General features: G+C 44.8%; 2 protein-coding genes across 4 annotated transcripts in view; one reads left to right on the top strand and one right to left on the bottom strand.

Moving 5' to 3' along the window:
* Window positions 1-394: 394 nt before the first annotated feature.
* On the top strand, window positions 395-5,549 carry fgf16 (fibroblast growth factor 16). Of its 2 annotated transcripts, none has more exons than XM_084009626.1 (3): window positions 395-1,494; window positions 3,043-3,146; window positions 5,277-5,549. In XM_084009626.1, exons 1-3 carry the CDS (start codon window positions 1,191-1,193, stop codon window positions 5,517-5,519), a joined length of 651 nt encoding a protein of 216 aa, XP_083865752.1. In that variant the 5' UTR covers window positions 395-1,190; the 3' UTR covers window positions 5,520-5,549. The 2 variants fall into 2 exon arrangements, with proteins under 2 accessions (XP_083865752.1, XP_083865751.1); XM_084009625.1 differs by having other exon boundaries at window positions 404-1,494; window positions 5,274-5,549.
* A 2,729-nt stretch (window positions 5,550-8,278) lies between these two features.
* atrx (ATRX chromatin remodeler) overlaps window positions 8,279-22,837 on the bottom strand; it is a 29,058-nt gene continuing 14,499 nt past the window's right edge. For both annotated transcript variants that reach the window (XM_084010471.1, XM_084010472.1), the window contains exons 24-34: window positions 22,675-22,814; window positions 22,242-22,392; window positions 21,989-22,089; window positions 21,094-21,202; window positions 20,795-20,972; window positions 20,512-20,703; window positions 13,188-13,337; window positions 11,428-11,544; window positions 10,657-10,752; window positions 10,349-10,477; window positions 8,279-9,911 (exon numbers count right to left, since the gene is read on the bottom strand). In XM_084010471.1, the coding sequence (XP_083866597.1) occupies window positions 9,687-9,911; window positions 10,349-10,477; window positions 10,657-10,752; window positions 11,428-11,544; window positions 13,188-13,337; window positions 20,512-20,703; window positions 20,795-20,972; window positions 21,094-21,202; window positions 21,989-22,089; window positions 22,242-22,392; window positions 22,675-22,814 (1,588 nt within the window). In that variant the 3' untranslated portion in view covers window positions 8,279-9,686. The remainder of the gene's footprint in view (window positions 9,912-10,348; window positions 10,478-10,656; window positions 10,753-11,427; window positions 11,545-13,187; window positions 13,338-20,511; window positions 20,704-20,794; window positions 20,973-21,093; window positions 21,203-21,988; window positions 22,090-22,241; window positions 22,393-22,674; window positions 22,815-22,837) is intronic.

Here is a 22,837-nt window from a genome sequence, read left to right as displayed (position 1 = left end):
TGACAGCGGTTAAATATACACGTGTGGATCTTTATTCTCTCTCTTCCCGTTTGATCTAGTTAATTACCCGGCAGCAGGACTTTCTGTGGAGAAGCAGCAGCTTTATTTGAAGCTATGCATAAAAGTCAGTAGGGGGAATAAATAAAAAAAACAACCTTTTTGGAAGATTAAGTTTGGAAAAAAACATCTAAAAGAACATCTGATGAGTCTCTGCAGCAGTCAGATTTGATACTACACGTCATCAACATTTGGATCCCCCCCACCCCCCTTCCTTGCCAGTAGTACAAGTGGTTAAGCTGCTGGTTTGCTGGAGCACATTGCAAACGTTGTGCAGAGGGGCGAGGAAGCACCTGCTCCCAGCAAGGAGGTGGAGAAACATGCTCTCATGAAAACGTCCAGTGGTTGGCACTGACGCTTGTGCAGGTTGGATTGCTTTGAGATAATGCACAGGTTATTTGGATAGTCCTGTTGGTGGGAGGGGGGGGACACGTTTTCTTTGTGGGTTTCCTTTCTCTCTTTTTTTTTTGTTTTGGTTTTTGTTTCCAGAGAGAGAGACTGTGGTTTGACCCCCCCCAAAAAAAATCACTCAGAGTAAATTATGGATTGCCTTTGTGGTGGAGTGGTTGTCACAGCTGATGATAGACGCAACTTCCCGGCTTCGCGTCAGCTGCCGTTTGTGTTCGAACAATGCTGATCTTCGCTTCTGCGTCCGTGTCGCGTTTTTACGCGCCGCCGAGTGTTGCCAGACTTTCCTGCGCCAGGATGGGCGACGTGGTTTTATCAGACAGCCTCGGACCGCAATCGGGAGCGCGGGAGCTCTGAGGAGACACTTCTGGACTCTCTGGATATTCGCTTCGTCGGAAGACAGACGGCAGCGGGGACAGACACGTACAGGCAGCCACGGCGGTCAAAGTTGGACTGAAAGTAAAGTACACATTCGGCGAAGAAAGTGATGCGCGTAAGAAGGGATGCCAGCCAGGCGTGGCTTGTGTTTGAATATCCAATGTGAGAATGCGTGGGGAGTATGTATATAATAAGAGTCTTTTCCATCTGATAAACCGAGATATCAAACTGATGATTATAGCAAAGGACGACCAATAAGCTGAAGGGACCGCTGGTGGTTTTTGGAGGAGCGCTGGGTACAACTTTTTCTCCCTCCTTGAGTCACCGAACATTTTTTTTTTTTTTAAATGCCGTCGCTTAATTTGACAGCTGTGCACACGATGGCAGAGGTCGGGAGTTTTCTGGGGACAGTCGACTTGGATTTACAAAGCTTTCCTGCACTCGGGAATATGCCCTTACCGGAGTCTCCAGTGGGCTTGAATGAGCGGCTGGGGCAGATTGAAGGGAGGCTGCAGCGGGGGTCGCCGACGGATTTCGGACACCTCAAAGGGATCCTCCGGCGGCGGCAGCTCTACTGCAGGACTGGCTTTCAGCTGGAGATATTCCCCAATGGGACTGTGTATGGGACAAGACAGGACCACAGTAGATTTGGTGAGGCTATTTCTGGAGCATTTAACCTTTTTTTTTTTAAATGTGAGAAATTGCAAATTGTGTCACATAAGTTGTCTCAGACAGAAATCGCCTTTTAGAGTTACTTTTTTAAAAATAATTATGAATTAACCACCATTAACTGCACAATTATTGTTAGGGAGATCTATGACTAAACTAACTTCGAAGAAAGCAATTATCTATATAATTCAAAATGTAATTACAGTTTTGAGATGTAGCTCCCATTTGAGGCTATTAACACTTAATAATAGGTTAGCAGTAATCGTTTCCGCCGCTGTCACCTGTAAACTGAGTGAAGTGAGTAGAAGTAAGAGGCTTTTTCCTGCCGCACATCCCCGGCGACTACTCATTTGTGCGTCACTGTCACCTGGCGCGCGAGGAAGCAGAGCCACACACACACACACCTTGTTCCTGATAATCACCGCTGCGCGTGGGGGCAGGTGTCTCTCCTCAGGCGCAAACAAGCTGCGCGCGCGCGCGCCCCGCGGTCACGTCGACAACTTGAGCGCGCGCGCGCGCTGCTCTGAAGATGTGGTGCCATTAATGTAAATGGAGCGAGGTGCGGTCAGGGGGGGGCAGACACGCACATGTCTCGCGCCTCATGTCCACGCAGGTATCTCACAGGTGCAGGCCGTCTCGCGCTACCTCTCTCGCGCTGCGGACAGAGCCCGAGTAACCCTCAATTAAAGCATGACCACTGCGGAATTCAGGGGAGGTTTAATGTTGAGACTTCAGCCAAAACAAGCCGGTTTACGGGGATGGGTGGTCCCGCGTGTTTGTTTCTGGCTTCACTTAAGTTTGAAAATGCAAGGTCTTTGTCAGAGCTGCAAGGAAGACGTGGCTTTGATTAGAGGGATATGAAACACACTCTTCACCCCACACACACACACACACACACACACACACACAGAGAAAAAATAAGAAATTAGAGGGATCTTCTCTGTCATCCTCTGGCATCACATGAGGTCGGGGAGATGGGGACCAGGTGGCTGTAAGCTGGCCTCTGCCAGTCAGCGCAGCCAGCTGGATCCTCTCTGACTAACCTCTGCATCACAACAGCCAATAGCTTTTAATTTGACCGGTTGCCCCCCCCCCCCTCCTCCTTCTTTGAAGTAGAAGTTCACTTTACTGTAACTTCCAGTGACTCAGCAGCCCACTAAACAACATACCCACATCTCAGCTTCATAAAAGTGACTTCTCCGTCTGTATTAGTAGCCACTGGGAAATCCCAAAGACAGGATGCACATATTTATAGACCGCCACAAACCTTTTTGGTAATTGATGTATTTAGACTTTTAAAAGTCCATACACGTGTCTGCCTGTAATCAGTGACATAATGTGTTCTGTAGTGGGCTGAAAAACAGCACTTATATGTAGAATGGAGATGCAAGCTTTTTCTTTTCTTTGAACATATATATGACAACCAATTAAAGTCCCAAACGGATGCATGTTTATACATCACATGTTGCCGTTCGTGGGCTTTCCTGACTTGTTTCTTGTGCGTTTGTGTGTGCATCGTTTTGACCTCAGGTATCCTGGAGTTCATCAGTCTGGCAGTGGGTCTGGTGAGCATCAGAGGGGTGGACGCTGGACTCTACCTCGGAATGAATGAGAAAGGAGAGCTCTTTGGGTCGGTGAGTCAAAAGAAACAAAACAAAAAACCTTGTTGCTTTCATGTGCAACCCCGCTCCTCACCGTGCAGCTCAGGGTCTCATTCACAAGTCTGGCACTCGACACACGTGACTTGTTTTACAGAATGCACATGTTTTTCCAGCCAAAAATGCTTTTTCTTTTCTTTTCTTTTTTTTACAATCCACATCAGTACTGAGCTATCAAAAAAATACATTTTCAGGAGCAATCCGAGAGTCCGTTTGTTATCAGGGTTCCCGAACTTGACAGGTGGGAAAACCGCAGCGAGACAAAACAAGCATGTTTTCTTTTACGGTCTCACACTCTCTGTCACATACTTCACACTCCTGCTGTTTCCCTTCACTGTGGGGACCAGAGGAATTAATAAAGACAAACGGATCCAGCAAATAACGACCAAAATCAACACTGGCGGTAGCGAAGAGAAAGACGTGTGAAAGGGTTCAAGGAAAAGGCAGATTTCGCAGCTTTAGCGAGCAAACCGTCCTCTTCATTTAGTTTTGAGAAATGCAGCAATATTTACATATTTGCCCAAAGTGGAGACAGGAATGTTTGGATGTGTGCTGTGGGTGAAGAGATTACCTCTCCGTGCACAGCTGGACTAAAGTTTAGACTGTTAAAGTTGCTTTCCACTGCTAAATGTAATATCTAGAGAGATCACGTAGGTTCTTTTCACCCTGGCTGACTTTCTTATGCGGTTGGTACCTGGAGACAGAGAGAGGGGGGGGAAAGGGAAGCGATAAAGACAATGGAGGGGAAGTATGTGAGGGTTACCTGTATCAGGTGTCTCAGGGCATTACCTGAGGGCCTCTCAGGGCTCAGACTCCCTCTGGCTCTCAACATCTTGAACAGAGGCTACTTTTAAAACACGGCCATTATGTTGGAAGTGCAGATATTGTTACTGCGCGCTATCGGAGTCTGGCATCCTGGCGCTTTGACCTTGGGGGGGAGGGGGGAGGTCGGGGGCGGGGGTGATGGTAGGAGGTGATTTGGGGTGGTGGGGGGGGGGTAATTGCACACCTGACTGAGTCACCTGACTGACAGAGGGAGTGATGTAGACACGTCTGTCTGGAGCTGAGAGGCCAGGAGGTGGAAGAGGGAGGGGAACAGGTAGAAGGGTGCTTCCGTCCCACAACTGCCAGACCTTGACGAGCTTTTGATCTGATGAGGTTTGTGTGTGTGTGTGTGTGTGTGTGTGTGTGTGTGTGTATTAGGATGGAGCTGGCCCAGTCATGTGCCCTTAGGGCTGTGTTTACAGACAACAGCTTCACCACATAGCTGCAGCCAAGCAGAGCCTGACAGCCAATCAACACAATTGCTGCTGGAATAAAAACAGAGACTCTTGCACAAACACTCGATAGAACTGTAACCGTGTGCTAAAGGCAGAGAGGCTGGCCGATCACAAACATTAGAATTCCTACCAACCCCCCTCCCCAAAAAAGGTAGTCAACAGCAAAGGAGTAGTCTAAGAAGAGGGAGAGCGGGAGATCGGGACACCCTCGGAAAAAAAGGGTTTCACATTTGGCCGTCGGTCCACGGCGATACCCCCCTGACTTGACTGAGGTTCAACCCTCTTGCTGCATGACTGACTGGCCTTGGCAGGAGAGCAGCTCTCAGCCCAGGGTGTCTCTTATTGTTCCCACACACTCACTCAGCCAGCACACTCTCACCTGCTGAACCCACAGCCATCGCTCATGCTGAAGGCCGAGGCTTTGAGAGCTGCTGTGCTGTGTGTGTTTCTGTGTGTGTGTGTGTGTGTGTGTGTGTGTGTGTGTGTGTGTGTGTGTGTGTGTGTGTGTGTGGTGGGGGGGGGAATAATTCCCCAGGCACAATGAGGTTAACGGGGCTGGGAAATGATGAGTGTTCGCCATAAAGCGGAGAGTGGCTCGTAATGTCTGATCATAACGAGCACCTGCCTTAATGAGCTTCCCCTGGTTTTGGAGTGGCGTCCACAGTAGGTAACGACGTACGTAAACAGGCACGACGGGGAGCGGGGGAATCTGCATGCAAAGTGGCACCGTCGACCTCAATCAATGTGCCTCCCTTGTCGCTGGGTGGCGTGTGGGCAGGGACGTCAGCGGGTGACTGATTGTGTTGTTTTTCTTTCCTGACAGAAGAAGCTGACAGCAGAATGTGTGTTCAGGGAGCAGTTTGAGGAGAACTGGTACAACACCTACGCTTCCACTCTGTACAAGCACACGGACACGGGACGCTTCTACTACGTGGCCTTAAACAAAGACGGCTCGCCCAGGGAGGGCAACAGGACTAAGAAACACCAGAAGCTCACCCACTTCTTACCCAGACCGGTGGAGATCGAGAAGATCCCTCAGGCGTACAGGGACCTATTCCAGTACAGGTGACCAGTGCTTACACGTGGAGAACTGGTTGCGTTCGGAACAGAAATAACAGAAGACGGGGGTGGTGTTGGGGAGGGGGGGTGGGGTGTTGTGGATATTTTGGACCTGGTACAGAACTGTTTACCCTCAGCTTCCCCTGAGGTCACTGTGTTTGCGCCTCGGCCCGCCGCCAAGCACTGAAATAAACATTGTGCATGTTCCTGGATGTCGGCGGGAAGGGGATCTTGTAAAACCACTGCATGGGACACGGACGGAGGAGGCCCGCATGACTTACCCAGCTGTGGGGGTGTGATCAAATCAGGTGCCATATTTTCTCAATAACCACTTTTTTTTTTTTTTTTAGAGGTAAATACGTAGATACTGAGGCAAACGTGTAGTACTAAGCTGATGGGGGAGGGGGGAGGGGAGGGGGGACACGAGATCCGAGATGAGATCCAAACGACGGGAAGCACTGCAGACACTGTGTATTTGGCACACATTATACACAGTTCAATGTAAGAGAGGACACATTCCATATACACGGAGATAGACGGGAGGAGAAGAAGAAGAAGAAAACAACGTGCTACTCGAGACGGTTTGGGACAGTCAGGTACTAAAGGAGAAGAACGGCTGCGACGCAGAGAGCGAAGACAAACTGGAGTTTTATCAAGTTGTCTTCCAAATCAAAGATGAAACCGGGGAATAAAAGGTCTGAGATGAATGCGACGGATGAAAGAGCACTTACTGCACCCCCCCCCCAAGTCCCCGCTGAAGGCTCCCTTGGTCTCCCATGTAATCATCAGAGTCTAACGATCTCATTCATCACATTTAAATCAAATATCAAGCGGCGTCTTGTAGGAATTGTACGCATAACAAGCAATTAAGCTCGGGACGAAAGCTCTTCTCCGACTGTGGTTGTAAAGAATAGTGACGGGTGTGTGTGTGTGTTTTTTTTTTTAAAAGGATGGTGACTTGTAATGTTCAGAGTGTCAGGAACATTACTAAAAGTGCGAGCAGCTGAGGTGTACATATGGGTGATCCTATTTATGAGATGTACGATATATTTATTTTCTACATATAAAGTATAAATATAAATCTATATATTTATTTATTGCAAAGACTTTATTTTGTAATGAACTTGAAGTTATCTGGACTGTAGATTCTACTGAAATTACATTAAAAACCCTGCAATGAACATGGCAATAAAATTGTCCTGCTATTGAGAACTCATTGAGACTATTTTTGCTTGGAATCAACATCTGATGTACCAATTAAAACCAGATATAGAATCTATGTGAATGTTGCATTTATTTACTGTAATTTTTTTAGTAGGATGAGAATGTCAGTCTGACTTTTGTTGAATATTGTTGGATATATTGCTATTACACCACGCACAGACATTCGTGGTCCCCAGAGGTTGAATCTAACGACATTGTAGATCCCCCGACGTAGGTAGACATTTGTTGTTTTCACCAGATAATGAACTGACCCGTCTTAGCAACATTAGCTTTCCCTTACCTGGAAAAAAAAACGATTTAGGCTCTGTTGATGGCTCATTATTTAAATATCTTTAAATGTAATGTCTTTAAAAGCAATAACTGTGTATTTTGTGCTGCTATCCAGATAAAAATATTTTTTCCCCCAGAGGAAAACACGATACAATCCCATGCCAATTTGCCCTTCTAAACCCTGTACTAATGTACACAGGCCTGCTGTGTCTCCATAAGGTCTTTAGTCAGCCTACATCCACCGTACAAAATCAGATTCCTTATGCAACTGGATCCCGGCTCCTAATTGGCTTTACACATCAGCATGGATTAAGAGCAGTGATTGGTTGTTGGTTGGAGGGGGGCCTCACAGACCAGCGCCGGCTCTGCAGCCTTTCCAATGGACAGAAACAGCTGCCGTCTGCACACACAACCGGCGGGGATGTGCTCCAAACCTGGAGTGGTGGTAAGCTGGGACCGAGAGGGGATGGGATCAACATTTCAACATCTGCAATAGTTGTAATGTTTCTCCACTGGCAGATAGCTGTAAGCTGTGAGAGCAAGCTCCCCTGGGGGGGGAAGGGAATGGAAAAGTCAAAAGACATGCAGGGGAAAATCCTGGCAGGCTGAAAAATGAAAACAATACCAGGAGAGGGAAAAATAGATGAAAGATTGAAGGGAGAGGAGAGAGGGACAAACGGCACTTAATGCTGTGGGTGGGTGTGAAATCCAGGGACGCTGCATCAGGATGTATCGGCTCTCCAACTGTTAAAGGAATAGCACGAAATACTGGGAAACACGGAGAACGAGTTCTACGGTAAATACGAAGCTGGAGCCGTTAGCTTAGCTTAGCATAGCAGCTCACCTGTTTGTTTGATGGTAAAATAAAGCTGTCCATGTCGTATAGTAAAGAGCACTATGAATATTAATTTCAACATATTTTCAAATGTATTCAAGATGCATCTTAAACACAATTATTTAATGTTTATGGGACAAATTTAAAACAATACTTTCCAACGACAACAAACTACAACATCCTTAGTTAAATTAATTTCACAACTCTCCCCACTCTTTTCTTCTCATCTTCATCCGTCATATAAATCCCCTCAAAAATATTTGGCCAATATTTCGTTTAGACCCTCAAATATTGTTAAAGGCCTCAAAAAAAAAAAAAAAGTTTGTTGCTAACCAGATTACCAAATCTATTACACTTAATAACTAGCCAGTGAAAACAAATGTCCATACCTCATCAGCAGTTCAGTCCTTAAATACAAATGATACAAACAGAGGAGTTGCTCGTCCTTTTGGTCACTTTATTAAATGTTATATTAAATACTTATCAAGATAAAAGCAGATCAGATTCATGGCAAATCATGGTGGTGTATTTGCTAACACAAGAACATTCTTCGAGGAGGGCAAAAAAGATTTCTCTACATTTATGAAATACACCTTGTGCAAACACAGGAGCTGACTAGAGACAACATCTCTTTGTGAAAATGTACATTTTCCTCTTACACAGCTACACCAGTTGAAGCATTTAGAAGCTAAAATGTGCCAAAGTAGAATACAGATAGTCCGGGGCATGCCTGGGGAGGCATTTCTCACAAAGCAGAAGACACAAATCAGCCCGATAGATAATAAGATTTCCTTCTTCACTCGATCAAATCCACCATGAAAACTCATCAATTCAAACTTTTGACAGACGAGTAAAGGGAAACGTTTTGGGCCCTTTGATATCTGGCTGAACTGGTCGTGCTTTGGGAGACCCAGCCTCTCACTCAAGCTTGGGATCAACACAAGTGGAACATAAACAATGAACAGGACGCACAGTGCTATGCTAGACAACACGTGACAATGAGAATGATGTTACAAAAAAAAGGTCATAGGAACCGGCAGGCAGTTTTGAACAACACAAGCATTCCATTACCATGTTCAGTGACAACTAATGTAAACACTTAAAAGCATAATAGAAAAGATTCTCAACAAATCTCAAAACTTTACAGAGCTTTTTTTTTTTTTTTTTTTAGGAAATGAATATAAGGCCATATTTTTTTTTTTGTTTGTTTTTGTTGACTTATTAATTTAATATACCTCCTAAAAAGAGCAGGACGTAGCAGCACCATCAGCAGTCTGCTTTGTGAAATATTGGTGAAGTTATCTACTGGGGGCTAATTATCATGTAGAGCTTTACATCAGAAGAGTCCGGTCACCGACGACACTGGTCCCACTCAGGTTTACTCCGGCATTTAAAACAGTATAAAAAGAACGAGTTTAAATCATAAGGACGCCCTCTTTGAAGAGGAAAACAATACAATGCTTAAAGCATTGGGGGTCAAATTTGTTTGTCTTTAAATAAATGAAAAATGAAGATATAGAACTTGAATAACATTAAGGCGGTATATACAGTTTTTTTCATGTTGAAATGCCTAATAGACTCCTTGCACGCAGTCATTTATACATTATATTCCATCTTCTCTCAGGGAACTACTGAATAAGAACTGAGAGTCTATCCCACTTGAGGCCCCAGTGGACAGCAGAAGAGTCTCAAAACTACTCCATCCTCTGCGTGGTGCACCTGACTGCTTTGAGCTCTGAGTGGTGGTGTCACAGTGTGTTTGTTATAGAGAACGGGGGCCTCGCTTAGACTGGCCCACTGGGAGCCGGCTAGCTGAGTGGGGGGGGGATGAGGAAGAGTCCCTCTGACCTACAGGCCCTTGGAGGGCCCCGGATTCTTGCCCATGCCTTGATGGGAGCCCAGGCCGTGGAGCTGCTGGTAAAGCCCCACTAGGTCCATCTGGCTGAGCCCACCACTTCCCACCATGCCGTTCTGCATGGCCAGCTGGTTCAAATAGTTGGCCTGGTTAGCGATGGCCAGCTGCTGCTCCTGCACCTTCCTGTTGGTGATCAGCTTCTGCACATACATCATCAGCTGGGAAGACAGACAGAGGAACAGTTAAAATCTTTCTTTTTTCAAGGACAACTACAGTCAAATAATCAGCTGAATAACCAAGACTTTGCAAGAATGTGCAGATAACAAACTATACATACAAATTTAAACTAAAATGACAAAAAGAACCCACTAAAGACTTAAGTTTAGAAACCAAATACAATAAAGTTGGCAACTGAAACCCAGAATTTACATGCAGCCGCGTTCACATATGACGTGCAAGTAAAAATCATCGAGATTTAGGTTTTAATAATGCCCTTTCTTGGATTGACCATGGTGTTCATGATCAATGATCGTTCAATTAACGCACCATCAATACAACACCTCCATCAAAAAGTATTGTGATGATCGATGTGGTCAATAAGGCCGGGTCTATCTGCTGCCATAATTAAGTAGGTTGCACAGAGCGGGGTTCTTACCGTCTGCTGTCTGGTGAGGACATCTCTGTACACGGCTTCCCTGCGCTTGATCTCCAGCTCCACACTGGCCTGCCGTCCCAGAGCCATGGACTGGACCTGACTCTCTGTGAGTGCTGGGTTCTCCTTCCACTGTGGGGAGAGAGGACATGTAACCTCAACGACCAACTCACTCCACTTACATCATATCGCATACCAGTGACAGAAATGGAATGACTTTGAGTTTAATGACTTCACCAAACGACTCCTTTGGAGACGTAAATTAATCTGTAAGAAAGGTTTGCTGACTGAAGGCTAATTTAGACACTCACCACTCTGGCGATGATATCTTCCAGGGATTCTCGCGCTACAGCCTTCAATGAATTTGTTGCTTCGATGACTTTCTGTCGTCCCTGGTTGATAAGGTCCTGAACACAAATGAAGAAGACGGTTGAACGTTTCTCATTTTTACCCTTAGCAATGGATCCATAACTGTGTGTATTTGAACTGTGGTTTAATGCAAATAACCCCTATAGATGATAAACAAAGTAACGAGGTAAAAGGATAACATTGATGTTGGGACGGTTGAAATGTTTTCAGATGGTATTGATTGGTTTGGGATTGCTGTCAATTATGTGGATCAGAAAGAAAGTCTGAATGTGTTCCATATTTTGTATGATTTGAAGCACCAAAATATTATACAAAGTTAAAAAAGGATGCATCACCAACTGAGTTATTGAATCCCTTCTACATGTAGGAGTCTACTGCAACAACATAATTCCTAACATGCCATGATTACAAGAATTGGAGGCAGCATACAGTATTTTTTACCCTCATTCAACGTCAACGTTAGAAAAGGTTCTTGGACCTTTTATCCACCGCATCATTCAGATGTGCCACCGTGTATAAATAGCTGCTGCCCCAGACATGGGAGTATTAGGAACTGTTGGGTAGAGGAGCGGGGCAGAGCCAGGAACGTCGACTACTAGACTGTTGTCACAATTAGCAGTAGAGACTGAGGAATGTGGGGCGCCAATGCCGTGGGGGGAAGGAGAGGGAGGAGTGGGAGGCAGGGAGAGGGGCATGTGGAGCTCATTACTTACCTCCAGCTGCTGGTTGGTCATGGAGGCTAGAGCTGCCATGTTGAAGGAGAAGTAGTTGGAGTTGCCCATGTCCATCTGGGGGTAACCTGCCTGGTAGTTGTTCCTCATGAACACCCCCTGAGAGATGAAAGAAAGAGAGAGTGGGACATCCAAGAGCAGGATTAGTAAATTCGGTTGGGCAGGTGGGAGAGATAGTATGCCTTCGCCTTTGTGAATGAGGTTGAATGAGGAAGTGTTAACCCATGTTAACCACAATGGCTGGTCCAGTTCTGCACTTTCTGTGCACATTACAGGCTTCACTCAGCCCGGATTCAGGCTGCTCCTGTTGTATTAAACATGTGTGTGAGCGAGAACTGACCTGAAGTAAACAGTCTTGTCCTAGTAAAGGCCAGCAGGATGCCGATGTTTGTGTGTAATTGCGCCTCTGCTGCAGATGGTTTTCCTGTGCCCTGTAATCTGGCCATCCGGTATTTAGGTGTGTGTGTGTGTGTGTGTGTGTGTGTGTGTTGTGGGGCCCGTGGGGGATCTTTGGACCTGGTCAGATAGACAGGTGTGCAGGCCTAAACAGTACAAAACCTCACACCGACACACACGAATGTGCACACTTGACTTTTGGGTTTGCTATTAACAAGCGGCCGCTTTTGAACTTCAGCTGCATTTTCAGATGCTCTGCAGACTTCAAAACATCTTCAGACAGACTCAAAATCTAGACTTTACTTAATTTCCAAAACCCCAAAATTTATGACATGAGCCTCTCTAAGCTCTGTACCAAGCTGAAGTCATCTCAGCGAGGATGACGGCTCCTGGGTTCAGTTTAGTTTTGGGCGCCTGATCATGTTCTCACAGTTTTTCCCATTTCCTGAGTTGCAAATCTGATATTCATACACATAGCTTTTCCTGGCGACCGCCAGCCAACCCTTAAGTTGTGAAGACATTAGCAGAGGCCAGGTTACGTTCCAGTTGTTTTTTCTAGTATACAACGTGACACTGAACAGCCTTTTGTGGCTGAAAGAGACTACTTGTGCATCTTGAGTGCACAAAATGTACATATGGGAATTTAAAGGTCACAGTGATGCGAACGCAAATGAAATTCTCACATTCAACCTCTGCTCCAGCGTTTTTCACAAAGACTGGGAACCCTCTATTCTCTTGAAAAGCAGAGGAGCTCTGAGGGGAAAGCCGCTTAAGGGACAGAGGGCAGACGAGGGAGAGTGTGTTGGAAAAATAATCATTAGGGTGAATTAGAATCTAGGATTACAGAGGCGGGGGAGAGGAGACCTGCTCCTGCTCTCTTACAACGTCAACTGCTCCTCTCCTTTACACTTCTCCAAATAAACCCCACTAATTGCTCATTGATTTAACCCACAAAACAGGAGACGGTAGAGGTGGTGACAATGAGACGTGTGAGACAAAGATAGTTAAGAAGAGTACCAAACCCTCTGTGGATGTATTAACGGAAGAACCGACACTGCTTGGACAGCCTCAGCGACCTATAGCAGGGTCACAGTAGTGTGTGTGTGTGTGTGTGTGTGTGTGTGTGGTGATGAAAGGATGGTGCAGATCCAACACTAAATCACACATCTTGACAAATAACAGAGGGGTCTCGCATCGCTCACCTTGCACTTTGATGTCAATGATTTGGAGAAGGATGGACACAACGGTTAAGTGCTACATGCGTGTGCCTTTGATTTTGGAAATGGTGGATATGCCACTTTGTAGCATGTGTGTGTGTGTGTGTGTGTGTCTCTCTCCTCGCCTACCTTTTTCTCTGCTTCGTACTCGGCCCAGGCAGCCTTGCGATCCTCCTCACTCAGGGCTTCCGACTCCTTGTGGTCCAGCAGGGAGTCATGCTCGTGGTAACACACAATCTGGTCCTTATTATTCTGCAACATCTCGGCCAGGAAGGGATCCTGCAGGAGGAAAGATGACAAAGGGTTAGATGGATATCATCGGAGGGCAGGGAGAGATGGCTCTGAAGGCGGCCACACTGGTTACTGTATATTTACACTGGCAGCACAGCAACTAATGGACAGGTTCACAATTGTTCTGGTCTCAGTATTCCTGGTCAATAGTGAGGTGCTCATCTGTCCCCTGAAGCAAGTTTTGCTCTCTGTAATCATTCCTCCTGTTCATACTGGCCATTAAATGATCCCCTCTGAATAACTACAACAATGGAGGAGAAATTAATACACAAAGACCGGCGGGGTAAGTCCTCTCTCCCTACGTGCTGGAGCTTTCCATTCATCCAGTGCAGGGGCCGGGGCAAGTACTCTACCTTCTGACATTATTACTGCCAGGGATATTCCGTATCATAGCAACCGGACTCAACCAAAGCCTCTCGGATAAAAAAAAAAAAAAGTTGGCGTCGCTGAGCTTCTTTAATCTGCATTTAATAATTAAACATCTTAATCATCTATGTAATTTAGATCAAATGCAATTAATAGATGTGCGCCTCTGTATGCCTGCGTCTTAACTAGGCAACTAAGACGCACCTACACAGTCTGCTTGAACCAAACAACCTCAGCTCTAGGAAATCTGCACAGAAACGACACCTTGCTTTGGTTTGAGGAGCAAGAGGATCTCCACTCTCTAAATACACTATTTCAACCTAATTTCAGTTCTAACGCTTGGGTTTAAGGGGGGAAAAAAAAATTGGACTGCCCTTTAAACAGGATTAGAGGAGGACATGAAAAAGCAAACAGATAAAAATAAGTAAATAAACAAATGAAGTTTTTTTTTTTTTTTTTCTCCAGGGCTCTGGTTTCCATGACTACACTGTTGTTGAAAACAATACCTGAGTAAAATTAAGAGAGCTAGGCCAGGCTCTGATCACAAACATGGTTCAAATTACTCTCTCTGCAGCGCGTTTGCTTTTCTTTGTCTCTACTCGGCTTTACATTAAGCTGGAACTTTTGCAATCTGGAAACAACGTCATACAGAAGTTGCATCATTAACCTCCACAAAAGGCCAATTTATGGAGGGCCTCTGCTTTACTCTCATGCCCTTCTCACTTTGAAATGTGACAATGAGTGTCAAGTTGCACACAAAATTAATCATAGACGTCACTGCGGGGGAAAAAAAGAAACTCCAAACTATGAAATTAAGCAGTGATTGCAGACCTGTAATGAATGAACAAAAAAGAAACACCAAACCAGACGGAGTGAAACTGGATCCCTAAAATGGGGGGAGAAGTGAGCGGCACGAAAACTACACAAGAACTATTTTTTTTCAGCCCCACAGCTCCAGAGAGTCACGTATAAGGTGGCTGAAACAGGTAGGAGCAGAAAGGGCCCCAGAGCTACCCATCAACCTCCCAACACTTGGGCCTCAAACCCCACCGACCAAGTCAAATAAAGGCGACAGTAGATGCCAGTTGGAACCGGTATTGTAACAATGTGTGTTATATATAACATCCTGTCTGAATTTGCTCAGTGGTGACGATAAGGATTGTCCAGTGTTCACTCAGAGGCTGAACTGGGAAAGTTGATTTGGTTCCTCAAGAGGAGAGGGATGGCAGGTTGTTGTGGCTATGATGAAAAACAGTATCAAGAACAGTTTCTATCATTTGAAAACGATAAACCAATTCCTACAATACATCTTTCAGTTGATTTCTTATTAAATAAATTGAACTGCGTTATTTTTAAATCAGTGAAGTAAACCACAGCCAAGAGACACATGTCCACAACAAGAGCTGGCAGCGTCTTGCTTGTTCCCTGGCATAAACAGGAACTGTCATTCTGTGAAAAACACCCAGTTGGCTCACCTCATTTTGAAAAAGCCATAGCCTCGCAAGAGACAGACCAGGAGTATGTAATGAAAGCTGCAATCTGTTGAGCCTGTAGAAAATGCCTGTAGGTTTTTATTCAAACGCATGAAAGAGGAGCACTTTTGACTGACGACCTGGTAACGGGTCAGTGAAGCTGCAGGTCAAATGACAGTACAGACTGGAACCGAGTGCATTCTGGGATATCCAAGTAATCCCCACCAGCAATGGCTCTGGGGTGGTCCGGTCCATCTCCTTTCCCAGTGCGTTCAATGTGTCCACGAGCACTAATGACTGTAAGTAAACTGACCTGGGTTATTGTCATCCTTATGGAGCGACATGGCGAAGCCTATCACTTTACCGCAGGGGAGGAGAGAAAGTCAGAGATGCTGGGTGGGCAGATGCTCAGACAGAAAGAGGTAAATTACCCCACTTAACTTGCATCCCCCCCCCTCTTAGAAAATATATGGGGAGCATGGCGAGTATTTCTGGAGGGTAAAATTTGGAAAGGAATCTTGGCATCGCAGAGTGAGTGTTTGGATTTATTAATGGAGGTGGCTGTCCACATCTGAGGTTAATCTCAAGACTTGCAGTTTAGACCCAAGAATCTCAACAGCTTCAGTCTCAATGACAGCCTTTTTATTCAACAAAGGATCTGCAAATGTGGAACAAGCTCGAGGCTTTAAGTCTTGGAACTGCTAAACAAAGCAAAGAAAAAGGTCAGCAGAGCAAAAAAAAAACCTTTGTCATAATTAATATAGTCACACAAGGCATCCCACGTGACGTTTACCACTGTATGAAACCCTTTCCATTGAGAGGACAATTTATGCCCTTCTTTAGCCAAATTCCTGTATATATTATGAAAATGATGCCAGCAGTCCATAAATGAACCCCGCAGCTCTCACATCAGAAAGATGAAAACTTGGGAGTCAACATTAGCGGGCCTAATGTAGACTTTACAACTTGGCACACGCACCAACACGTACTTTACCAATAGACTTTAGACGACGCTCAACTGTAAAAGGTATGATGCAATTCAATGGGCAGGATTTTTGGCCACAATATCAGATATTTTCTCGACTCAAGAACATTCTCAACCATGTTAACCCAATTTCCTCCACCTGAACGGCTGCATATTGTGAAGTGTTAACCATACTTCTACAGTCACGGTTTTATTTCAGTCGTTGCCACATCAATAAACTTGAACTTTACAGAGTAAAACACTAAAAAAGGAGGAAAGAAATGTGCAGGAGAGATGGGAAGGGTAAGATGAGAAATGTGCCTGAAAGTGGCAAAGATCCCCAGTTGTCAGACTATAACAACTAGTTAATTAAGTTGTCCAGGATTTGTTTAATGTATTCAAAGTGTCCGTCTCTGCCAGAACTACTTTTGACTCACGGGTACGTTAAGCATAACAACAGAAGGGGCCAAGACAGGATCCCGACGGCAGGAATGTGAGTGGCTGAGGTATTTGTAATACCTAAACATAGTGAGGTAAAACTCTTTCTACCCGGCAGCACTCAAATGATACACATAACCGTACCGGTCTGCTCTAAACACTTTCACAGCAGAAACGCACGTAACTACGGGCACCTGACATCAGAAAAGCCACCTCTGCTCTCAGGTTCACGTTATCTTTATACGCTCCAGGGCTTGGACACCAGTCAGAGGGTTTATCCAGCCGTCAGTCAATTAAAGAAACAAAATCATGCATGTCACAAGGGACTAAACAAAGACAATAAACATACCACATTCCTATAAAAACAAGCCTCAGCTTGCTACAAGGACCAGCCAGCTGGAGCGGGCAGGTCAGGAGGGATTCACAAGGACTCAATTAGAGTATGTTGGATGCTGGAACTGTATGGGGCGGCGGGGGGGAAGCAGGCTGTGCACCGGTTGATCACAAATTGTGGGAGCGGAGAGGTGTTGCTCAGTTCAAATCCGATATAAAAAAGGGCTGCTCCCCACTGACTGGCCAGGCTTATACTCGCCAGTCTAGGTTGTTTCTCATGGGATGTTCTACAGACTAAGGGCCAGGTCATGCTAGAGAAGAGGTGGTTCATAAGCTGTGCTATCCAACCATGTCCAAAATCAAAGTGTTTATAGCCGTTTCAAAAGGCCACACTGGAAGGCCGGCCTGAAAAGCTTGCCGTCATGGAGATGGGGGAGATCCAATATCATTTTAATATGGGGATAATGCTGCACAGTTTCAGAGAGACGATCTCTTCTGGAAGATATTTGCACATGAAAAGTGACAGAAACAGTTGCATAATAGAAAGCTTGAGAGAGAAGTTCAAACCCTGGCTCCTTTTCGCCCATTTTATGACGTGGTGGTGGTGTTTCACCTTTTCCTTCGCACCAACAATAAAAAACCACAGCCCCACCAAATCAACAAACCATAAACACGCCTACATCTTTGCATGACGGAGTTAAACGACCACACTGCCTATATTTGCTTGGGGTGCCAGTTTCATTTAACAGTTTTTTTTCTAAGGTCAATCCCTTAGACTTTACACAGGGCCAGGGATGCTACAAGGAACTCTGCCTCTTTTATAGTGATGTGGTATGCCGCCATATTGTTTTTGACATCATCATTTAAAGAAAGAGGGACGGATTACTAAAGAGGCTGCAAGAAGTAGGAGGTGTGAAATGAGCACTTATATTGACCGAACAACAATAATGATGATACTCATGATGATAATAACAATAATAATAATTATAGCAAATCGCTACAATACAGAGATTCCCCATATAAGAGAGAAACTCCAATATCTCCACAGACAATAGCATCAAACGAGGGCCATGGTCTCGCTATTTCCTTTTCAAAAACACAGTCTTTTGCTTTTACTATCATTAGTGTTCTCTCCACCTGCAATGCAACAAGCTCAGGCATGTTCTCTGAAAGCTGTCAAAAAAAAAAAAAGCATTGTGGGAAGTATGAAACCACTTACCTACCTACCTTCCTATGTATGCATGTATAATTTACATAACTTTCAGTACAAAATAACCCCTTTAATCCACTGACTGGTGATATATAACACTTAAAGGAGTATTCAAAGGGGTAGTTTCCTTTAAGGTCAAAGTGATTTTCCAACCCCTAATGAGACAAGCATGGTGTGGCTTATTGCTCCAGTCTGCTCTGGTTTATACAGCGATTCGGTTGCAGCCTTTCTACAGCCCTACGATGTACCTGACAGAGCTTAATGACCACTGTTGCCGTCACCTGCTGAGAGCACATACAGTGAGAGACGCCCACGGCCTGCCAGCTTGACCGCCAGCGCACAATGCTGCAACATTTTCAGGACGCCACAGAGTATGTTGTATAAAATTGTCCAAAAACTTTACTACTCATTTCACACGTGGTTGCATGTTAGATGGAAGAGATGATTGTGATTAACTTGAAATTAGTGAGGGAGTCTCAGGATGCGTGGGGAGTCAAAAATCTGTGTGTCTGGGCTACGAGGGACCTTCTTTGTCATTAGGAAGTGCTCCCACTTCCTTTGTTTCCAATTAGTTTCTCTGAAGAGTGCGGAGTCATCTTTAAGAGAGGGGTTTAAATAATGACCCTTCATCTCGCAGGGTCAGTCAGGGGGAGAAGAAGAAAAACAACTTTACGGAGCTTGCTTTGAACATTCGGAGGGAGAGAAGCCAGTTGGGGTAACAGATGGTTTTGAAGATGGCAGGGAGAAGATGGGGTGGGGCAACGGTGGACGGGGAAGAGAGTGAGGACATCAGTAAGGACAACATGGATGAAAATGGGGATGAAGGTAGGATACAAAGTAAGGGCCGGGCAGAAAGAACTATATCAAGATATTGGCAGGCAGCAGAAATAAAGGGGGACTTAACATAGAGACGGTAGGTTTGGGGTGATAGCAGAGAAAGGACAACTCTTCAGTGAGTTACTGCAAGGCTTTCTACAAGCAAAAGATGGGACCGATAAACGCGTATATTTGATCATTAATGACACAGCCCCCTCTGTGTTAGAAGTACAAAACTCCCTCTGCCATGGCTCAAACCATTCTCTCCTTCTGTGCAGAGCGTTGTTGGTGGAAAGTGATGGAGGGTGTCTGACTCATCTTCACATAATTCCAGACGGCAAATTCCTTCCGTAAAACTACAGTCCTGCTGCCACATCATAGTTAACCCCCTGGCCAAAACAGGTCAGCTTGTTAAAGAGCTTGTCAGCCTCTCTGTCTTTAATACTGTGTCACATAAATGTCACCGGGCTCATTAAAAGATCACACACATCTAACAGGCCGCGGCTCAATGAACACATCTTTCCTCTTGGAATGCCCAACTGTGCTCCTGCTGCACTGCAAGTACTCTTGGTTGAGAGGAATATGGAAGGTGTGAGAAATTATATCAGCTGCCGGCTGAGTGGATTCATGCAGAGCTCCTACCTGTTAATACCCATGAAGGGAATTGCGATAAAGATCTTTTGACAGTGTGAATGGAAAACAGATTTTCCATCAAGGTGTGCTGAAATGCCTCTACTGTCCAGTTAAAGAGAAACCTAGTTGGATATACAGTGTTTCTCTTTCATCCATTCTCTATACAGGTTTCTGTAAAGAGTTTCCCAGAACCCAAAAACAAAGAGGAAAAACCACTTGATCTGAATTAACCCAAAGATGGCAAAAAAGGGAAGATGTGGGAAAGTATGAGAGTAATTCAAAGATCAACAGAGAAGTAAAAGACAGCAGGGAATTAATGAAAAAAGAAAAAAGAGGGGTGCCGGTTTATAGCAGAGCAGAAGCAGTGTTGCAATGAGAAGACTATTTAGTAAATAACAGTAAACACACAACTCTGTGCAGATGTGCGGGGTTGGATGGCCCATGTAAGGGATGCGTGCTCTTATTAAACCCCAGGGGGCCCAAATAGTGACACAGCACCTGCATTAAGGGGAGAAAAGGCGAGCGCTGGATTATGAAAGGAAAAAGAAATGGAAAGATCCCGGAAAGGTCAAGCAGGATACAAGCTGGCAATGTATCTAAATAACAGTTTATCACTAAAGCAGTAAACTTCAAAAAGGAAGAACATACTACTTGGTGCAATTTCCAAAGAAAAACAAGCTTGGCATTTAAAGTGGCATTCTGTGTTTGTTAGACTATTTTACTACTGTTAATAGGTTTCAGCCTGCTTTCCTGCATTTCCTTTGGGGATCAGTCTAACGAATACCATGAAATCTCAGTCAACGGTTCGCCAAAGCCCAATAAGATGTACGGTTCATTCAAAATGTAACTTCCAAAAATATACCTGGTCCAACATAGAAGTACGTTTGAGGAATGTAAGTGCATACATGGCATACATATGGGCATGTTTACCTTAGGAAGCACGGGTGTGGCTTTCTTGCTCTTCTTCCCTGAGGGATCATCCAGCAAGTCGGGCTCAAAGGTGTAGAGCTCTGCCAGCTCTACACCTGTAAAGTGCCTCTCAATCTGCTGCTGGTCCACCACCCGGAATGACAGAGACTGTTTGGTTACCTGCCGGTCATAAATCTTCTCCTCCATTGTACCCTAGAAGAAAAGAATGAAATGAGCACACAGCCAAAAAGTAATAATTACAGCTTTTGCAAAAATGCAAAAAAAAAGGAATTGATAAACTCACCTGGGCCAGGAACCTGTAAACAAACACGGTCCTAATCTGGCCAAAGCGGTAGACCCTGAAGATACTCTGGACGTCGTAGGAAGGGTTCCAGGAGGCGTCAAAAATGATGACCCTGTTAGCGGCAACCAGGTTGATACCAAGAGAACCGGCTCGCGTTGAAATAAGAAACAAACGGCCTCTGGGAAAGAGAGTTGGGTTGAGAGAAGGGAGTTTAAACTCACGATGGAATCATTTTCATTTGAAATGTGTTAATTTGGTCTTATTACTGTTTCATATTGTTTAAAAGAAAAGTAAATTACCTTATATTACTAGTGTCATTAAACTCTTCAGCCCACTTCTTCCTGGTGGTGGCATTGGTGGAGCCATCCAGACGATAGTAGTCAATGTTCCTGAACCACTTGCCTTCACCTACACAGAGATGTTACAGTTAAAACGTCTGCTATGACTATTCAACGCCTTGAAAAAACACACATATCACCATCAGCTAGGCCGTTTCCCTTATCAAAAGGTCTTGGTTTGGGTATTAGAAGACAGCAGATAGATGGTTGTGTTGGTTAGAGGCCAGCCGTGTTTAGCCTTCAAGATGGCCAACCCCCTACCAGCCTTCACAACCAACATTTCAGTATGTTTCCAATTACAGCACTGTGATCTTTTCATTACAAATTACAAACCCTTGAGCAAACATTTTTTTGTGGAATAAAAAGTCAAGGTCTAATCATTTTCAAAATGAAAGTAAAAACAGCTGCTCGAGTTTAATTAGGAACATGACCTTACACCAGCGGCGGTGTGTGTCTGTGTGTGTTTAAGGGTAATAAGCACACCAGTTTGCACAAAAATACATGTTGCAAGCGGGCGCTCTCACACAAGTGTGAAATCTACATCTCCATATGAAAATACTTCAGCCTTCTGCAGAGCTAATGTTAACATTTTCTTTTTTTTAAATATCTCACACGCAGTTTAGTCAGTTCAAAGACTGGCTTTATAATATTAAACATTGATCTGTGATTTTAGAACATCAGGAAACCAAAGCATCCCTTTCAAGTCATAACACAACATCGTAAGAGGGAAGCTGATCATAAGCAACAGCAGGATCATCCTGTGAAGTACGGTTGACACATTGACAAGCATGTCGACTGCGTACATTGAGATCCTCATGAATTAGAGGCCCCGTCAGAATACCCTAAAGAAATGTACCTTTGTAAGGAGAGACTTTTTCATCATCTTTCGCTCTGCTAGCCAGCTCCAGGAAATCCTCGATCAGGTCCAGAGAGATGAGAGACTGACTGAACACTAACCTGTGGACAGATGAGGATAGAAGATGCAACAGCGTCAGTTTCCCACAACTACAGGTCACTCTGATAAAACCAGACACGTCGCAATAATACTGCAAGCATTACACAAAAGGTCAAACGGATTATAGTTGCACATAGAGTACAGACACGCTTACACTTTTTCCTCCATTTCCTCTGCCATGCGCAGGATCTCAAAGAGGAGCATCATCTTTCCAGAGTGCTCCAGGATCTCAGCATCAGGATCAGTGACAAACTCCTTGTGCCAGTCATGAGTGGGAGCCGCTGATGGTGAGCTAGCGGGCCGAGCTGTTTGTGATGCACAGATTGGTTACAGATCAGTCTTCATGCAGTCTCACAAGAAAAAGCAGACACAAGACATCAAGCTTACAGTCCCATGGGTTCCTCTTCTATGCTAAAGTAACTATATGGGCGGAGGTTAATTGTCATGACACTGGTTATTGATGGCATATAAATCTAGACCCTGAAGTCTGCAGAGGCAAAACCCTCAAGATATTCCAGTACATGCAGCTCTGGTACCTTAAACCTGGCCAACTACCGATAATGCTCTCATATAAGTAACAAACTTACGTTCTTCCACAGGTTCTGGTCTGTTTCGACCCTCTCCATTTTTGCCCCGAGAGCTGGTGTTCCACTCCTTGATGACCTCCACGTCATCACTGTCCGAGTCATCAGATCCTCTCTTTTTTCCCTTCCCTTGCTTCTTTTTCCTATTAGGAAGGAGGAACAGTGG

Source organism: Eutrigla gurnardus, assembly GCF_963514095.1.
Source record: "Eutrigla gurnardus genome assembly, chromosome: 5".
Lineage (NCBI taxonomy): Eukaryota > Metazoa > Chordata > Actinopteri > Perciformes > Triglidae > Eutrigla > Eutrigla gurnardus.
The sequence above is the reverse complement of the archived record's forward strand: the minus strand, read 5'-3'. Positions and strand labels throughout refer to the sequence as shown.